At 41.6% G+C, this 6,450-nt stretch overlaps 1 protein-coding gene across 1 annotated transcript; it reads left to right on the top strand.

Annotated features, from left to right (window-relative positions):
• Positions 1 to 4,410: 4,410 nt before the first annotated feature.
• On the top strand, positions 4,411 to 5,598 carry LOC147884808 (remorin-like). Its single transcript, XM_087397985.1, has 4 exons — positions 4,411 to 4,580; positions 4,659 to 4,740; positions 4,909 to 4,990; positions 5,071 to 5,598. The coding sequence occupies exons 1-4, from the start codon at positions 4,505 to 4,507 to the stop codon at positions 5,269 to 5,271; spliced, it is 441 nt and encodes a 146-aa protein (XP_087254111.1). The 5' UTR covers positions 4,411 to 4,504; the 3' UTR covers positions 5,272 to 5,598.
• The last annotated feature ends 852 nt before the right edge of the window (positions 5,599 to 6,450 follow it).

Genomic DNA, 6,450 nt, shown 5'->3' with positions numbered 1-6,450 from the left:
ATGAATTTGCATCCGACCTTCCCAACTTTACAAAGTAAAAATCTTCCTTTTGAGGTTCTAGGATTAGATGATTGAGCCTCTACAACGTCGATTTCATATGTGTGCATTGGTAGAACATTTGGATCCATACCTTAGTGGTTTGAAATGAATGGTGACTCCAATGCATTCATTTATTCATTCTACTAACCAAAGAATATTGCATGCACCTATTCAAACTACCCAAAGAGCTGAATTTAGCCTTTTGTGAGGCAGGAGAGGTTCTTAATTTTCCCATGAAGGAACCATTTTCGGATCCAAATGTAAATCCCATGGTATGTAAACATGAGGAAAATACCATGGGATCTAAAACATGATACATATATGTACATATATACATATGCACGTATTTACATACGTACTTGCATATATACATTTGTATAAATGTAGAGATGTGGCATACGTGTATTCTTAACTCTTTTTAAAGAACCTTTCCAATGTCATCCTAATTTGACTCTAATAAACATTTCCAATGTCATCCTAATTTGACTCTAATAACCATTTCCAATGTCATCCTAATTTGACTCTAATGACTTGAATGTTTCTCAAATGCTTGCATATCTTGAAAGATGCCCATGCCCTACTCGTGCCACAACCCTCAACATGAATGTTGGTCGAACGCATGTTGTCTTGAATGTTGGTTGAACTCATGTTGTCTTACATGCAGCTTGCTTATTTAGAAGTGTGTGCTTTTTAGAAGTAGATAAAGAAAAAAATGATAAGCTTAAGTTGTGTGAGTGACCATCAACTTGGAGACACAACTATTGCAATCTAAGAAAACCACAAATTCTTACTGTATGTGCGAATTCTTGACAACACAATTTCCCAAATTCATTGAAGACAACATTAAGGGGAAAACATTAAAAATTAGAATGCAAATCATGCAACAATGGTTGTGGATTTGATAAACAAAAAATGATTTGATTAATAGGCTTAAATTGAAGAGGCTAAATGGTGGATAAGGGCTTGTCAAGACAATCAAACACTTTCTAACACTTAAGATTACCAAAGCAATGCTTGAATGCTTAAGAGCCACAACATTCCACAATAATGCATTAATGCTCTGGAACCACCCCAAAACCACAACCTACAATATTAGAGTTAGATGATGATCTAGGGGGTTTGGTGGGTGTAAGTGCCCCATACAGCTAAGCCGGCTCTCAAAATAAAAATTAATTAGGGGTCCAAAGCCATACAGGATAAAGAAAGCCCAATGTGTCATAATCAAGTCAATAGTCAAGAAAGCTATAATGCTTTGAAGGTACTCATGAGAAAACTAAAATGGTTCCAAGAAGTAAAGAGTGGGAGGGAGGTTCTAAGAAGTGACCACTGTTCAGTTGCCAGCACATATAAAGACTATCATTTAGTTCGCCAGCATCTCCGAGTACCTAGGGCCATCTTTCACTTTATCTTGGTATGAATCTGGGTTGTACTCAGACTTCTACTGATCTGTTGCAACGATTTAGTCTTTACAAGAGCCTGAGTTGGGAGGCAAATTGCACCTGAGGTGATCCAAGACATTCAAAGGGCTTTGCAGCATTTTGGTCACAAGAATGAAGCTATGAAAAGCTTAAGCTCTATTTGGTTGTAAAAGCATTTGTGCCTGCTTTTGCCTATCTGAAGTCAACTGTTTTCTTTTCTTTGTACAGTTCCTTTTTCTTTCCATAATACAATTTTGGTGTGTTTTGCGCAAAAAGAGAAAAAAAAGTGACCACTATTGTTGCTAAGGAGAATGTGTGTGGGCATTAATATGTACATGTATCAAGAGATGGGCAAGTTGCGACACTCATGTTGTTGGTGGCCATTGCCTCCATAGTTATATCAAGAGCAGGTATCATATCCATTAACGATGCATTCCCAACCTTTGATGGATCTCACTCAAAACCCAAAAAGTGGCCATTGATGGTGGTGATAATCTACAAAATGAAGGGTTGCAAGAGGGCATTGATAAATATAACTTGAGGATCGAAGCTAGAACAGCCTTCATTGTACAATGTCTTGATAAATAGAATAGAGCTCAGCAAAAGGGAGAGGCAACGAAGGGCACGTTGGAAAGGGAAAATTTGGTCCATGAATTGGGGGCTGGAAAGTACTTGATGTATGAAATTAATTTGGGGATGGCGAGATATATGCGTAGGGAAAGACATCCACAGTTAATTTGTGTCGAAGACTTTTTCCATTGCCGAGCTTTGTAGGCTCTCATCCTCCTCTATCTTCAAAATTCACACCCATCCTCCTTTCTTAAGCTAGACAATACGTCTGTTCAATATTGTAAAAGCTCTCGTGATGCGTCACGGGTGGGTTCTCTTTCCCAGAACACTCCCTACAACCCTCTATTTGCATGCCCATCACCCCATTCCTTTGTGAGCAGAGTGACCTCAGACCTCTCTACACTCCGCTTTCAAAAGACACTCTTGGCCAGGATTGCAAGTGATTTAGACTCATGCATACAGACTGATACTGTACTCATTTCCAACATACAGATTGATGCATCTATTTCCTCAGCCTGAGATGAGTTCTGGAGGGCTTGCCATAGAGTTATCCTACCCTACAATCTCAACAAACATTATGTATAAATGAAAAGTGACCTGCAGGTTAAGAAAATGGAAGAATTTGATGATCACGATTCTGTCGAAAGCATTGGCATCTTTTCTACACGACGTCCATGGAAAAATGTCCACGGATTTGAGAATAGAGATTCGATGTAGAACTATGGACTTCCGTGCAAAGTTAAACAACTTCGCAAGGACATTCCGTGCGCTCAAAAACTCTATCAAAGAAGCATTAGTATTTGAACTCTTGAAAGGGCTCTCCAAGATTTGCCATGCGCTGTTTATGGAAGTCACCATCGCCAACACCTTCGCCTTTTGAAATTCTTGGTTTTGCCTCTTTGAGAAGGTTGTCATCTACAATGGTTGAGGTCGCAAAACTACCCAAGAGGAGGATTTGTGGCAAATAGCTCGTTTGTCTCTAACCAAGAAGGGGATGGAGTTGAAATGGGCAACCCCTTTCAAGGCAGACCGCCCGCGTCGTCGTCAGCACACTCTAGCAAACTATGGTGAGAGGTCGATCGTTCCATGATCTTCCACTGCTGCTTCTGTGGTCATTGAAGGTTCTACCTATTAATAAAATTTAGTAGCACCAGTGAGCGGATCGGAGGATGAAGAAGAAGGATGCACCTTTCGCTGGAAGAAGACATACTAAAGAAGAAGCCCAATGGAGGGGAAGATATCTATTTTGGCTGATTGTTGAAGCTCGCCACATTTATTGGAGCCCATTCTTCCACTTCCATCTCCATCTTCTCCTCCTTAACCCCCATCTTCTTGCACTCCTCCTGTGTACTCGGGCCTGGTGATAGTCCTTGGCTCTCACTGCTGTGTCCAACAACTAAAGTAGTACTGGTTGGAGCCTCCCGGATTACATGAACCACATCCTTGTTGCTCATCGCATCCCAAACCTGCATCAACATCACTCACGCTCTTAGCTTACATTTATTGGAGCCCATTCTTCCACTTCCATCTCCATCTTCTCCTCCTTAACCCCCATCTTCTTGCACTCCTCCTGTGTACTCGGGCCTGGTGATAGTCCTTGGCTCTCACTGCTGTGTCCAACAACTAAAGTAGTACTGGTTGGAGCCTCCCGGATTACATGAACCACATCCTTGTTGCTCATCGCATCCCAAACCTGCATCAACATCACTCACGCTCTTAGCTTCTCTCTCAAAGGCCCCCCGCCCACGCCCACCCCTTGCCCCCCGATCCAGAGCTTGAAACTCATTTCCGTTAACCTGAAACCCACCTTCGTATCCATTTTGATTGGATTACCCGTTTGCCTGCAAGCTAATATGGCTAGAGACTCAAGATCAAGATTGTCCATGCTGAGATGGTCCAGATTTTGGACGTCTTCCATGGTGTGAGGTTCGACAATGAGGCATCTCTGGAACTCGACATACCTCCAAAGTGAAGAAGTCCAAAGAACAATATTTTCGTGATGACAGGAATGAGTTAGTGCGATGCTAGTAATGGATGCTCGGGCAAGAGGTCAGAAGAGACGCCATCAACAGCCATATATGAAGGAAAAGCTTGAGGTGAAGACTGAAGTCGAAGATGGGAGTCAAAACGGTTGAAACTGAAATTGCTCCATGATTGCCACGTGGCTGAACCTTTGAGTGCCAGGTCAAACTCTTCTTTAAGGAATATATAGATATAGATATATAGATGCTTCGGTGTGTGCCAAACGTAGTGCGCATCGAATAATTAACCGAGGCTTAAATTTTACGCTCACAAAAAGTCCTCATAATCATGTCTTCCACTTCCGTGTGCATCATTATATAGCTTGCCTTCCAAATCTTCGATACAAACTGCAGATTTACACTGCGCAATCAGGCCACCAATCTTCGATACAAACTTCAGAGTTACACTAAGCAATCAGTCCACCACTTGCTGAACATTAGCCTTCCTCCGAAACCATGGTCGTTAGCACTACGTCGCCTGCCCACAGAACCACCTACGATGGAGAGTTCAACAGGCCAGGAATGAGTACAGGTCTGTTTCGAATTTTTTCTCAACTTCGCTGTTGGTTTTAAGCAGTATTAAGCTCTCACACACTATTTGCAAATATAGCTCTTGTTCATGTCGATCGGGAGAAGGCTAATGCCTACATTGCAGCGTGGGAAGAGAAGGAAAAAGCCGGCACTAACAACAAGTGAGTTTGATCTCGCTCTCGACAAATGCAATAGAAGAGACGAAAGAATATTGCTTCATTGGAACAATGGGAGCCGCAAATTGAATGCGATTTCCAAGGCGTGGTATGCTTTCGTAGAGATTTGACAAGTAGACTATCGTTCCACCCCTTGTTTCTTTGGGACATCAGGTACGAAAAGGCTCTCGCCAAAGTCCATGCATGGGAAAGCGCAAAGCAGGCAGTGGCAGAAGCAAAGATGAGGCAAAACCAGGTAAGATCTCGTGTGATTGGGGTCTTCAACGTGCTCTAAACGTAGGGGAATTGCGGGTAACAGTTCCAGGTTTGGTGCAGGAGGTGCTGGAAAGGAGGAGGGCGGCAATAGTGGAGAAGATGAGAAACGATTTGGCAGAAATTCATAGGGTGGCGCAGGAGAGGAAGGCACGAGCGGAGGCGGAGAGGGCGCAAGAGTTTGTGAGCATAGAGGAGGCGGCAAACAGATATCGATCGACGGGAGAAACACCGGCCAGGAAATTTCTATGCTTTAAGGCCTGATTAGCAAAACCAACAGTCTGTAACGATGCAAAATGGTATGCCCGATTGATTTGATGGAAATCAAGAGGTTTAATAGGTATCATTAACAAGGTGCCGATCCCACTAATCAAGAGGTTGAATCGGTATAATTAACACAAGGTGCCTTTTAGAGTGTCTTTTGGAGTGTCATTATAATTGTAAGAGTAAAGTAGCTTTTCCAATAACTCTCACATATGTACTTTGGAAGGAAAGGAAAAGAGCAACATACTTGTAAATTCGGGAAAGGTAGATGAGTGAAAGGTAGATGAGTGAAAGAGAGGAGAGAAAAGAGGTGAAAGAGGTGTGTGTGTGTGTGTGTGTGGATGGACCATTAAATAAAACTTCGGACTAGTCTGTTATGACAAGAGTTGTATCATATAAGAGACAAAGGGAGCCTCCATCTTTAGAGAGAAATATCTAACAAAAGACAAAAGCATTTAGGATCTCATATAGAGCTATTACAGTTTTAACGTAGTACTAACATAACACTATTTGTTTCTATTCCACGACTATATTAACACTTATGTAGTACTATCTGTTTCTATTCAATACTAATATTATACAACACTAATATAGTACTATTCTATTTCTATAGTAGAGTACTAATATAGTACTATTTGTTTCTTTACAATACTAATACAATAGAGTGCTAATATTACTAATTGAGTTTCTATAGTAGAGTATTAATGTAGTGCAATCTATGACTATTGTAGTACTATCTGCTTCTTTGTTACAACTAGTTTAATTGTTAGAACTAAGATGTTGGTTTAGTACTAAACTGTTTCCTTGTAGTACTAAAATGGAATGCAGCAGCTGGATTTCATGTTACTCAAGCTATGGAGAAGTCTAGGAGTGTACGTGTCCAAGACAAAATTTTTGCACTCCTAGAAATACCATTTTGAATCCCAAGGTGAAGAAAGAGTAGCATGGATCTGCACAGGCCTCATGTGGTAAACCGACCAATGATGTCATGGTAGATGGCAATCTCATGTCTGGTGAGAACCGTGTGGAGGACGACCCCATGGGGATGTAAATATTCCAGGTGCTAAGGGGGTAAGGGTGAGGAGGACAGTGATGATGAGGTGTTGGAAAGGGTAAGAAGGCTGAAGGAAGCAATTGAGAGAGAGCCTGCAAATGGGGGTTTGAACCCAAAAGATGGAG

Source organism: Dipteris shenzhenensis, chromosome 26, assembly GCF_047967505.1.
Source record: "Dipteris shenzhenensis isolate YYH24624 ecotype China chromosome 26, Dip_SZ_1.0, whole genome shotgun sequence".
Classification (NCBI taxonomy): Eukaryota; Viridiplantae; Streptophyta; class Polypodiopsida; order Gleicheniales; family Dipteridaceae; genus Dipteris; species Dipteris shenzhenensis.
This window is presented reverse-complemented; position numbering and strand designations above follow the sequence as displayed.

Excerpts from the sequence above, each read along its gene's own strand:
- LOC147884808 (XM_087397985.1), top strand. The coding sequence starts at position 4,505 with ATGGTCGTTAGCACTACGTCGCCTGCCCACAGAACCACCTACGATGGA. Across the intron at positions 4,741-4,908 it reads AAAGCCGGCACTAACAACAA|GTACGAAAAGGCTCTCGCCA; the intron begins GTGAGTTTGATC and ends TTGGGACATCAG. Across the intron at positions 4,991-5,070 it reads CAAAGATGAGGCAAAACCAG|GAGGTGCTGGAAAGGAGGAG; the intron begins GTAAGATCTCGT and ends GGTTTGGTGCAG.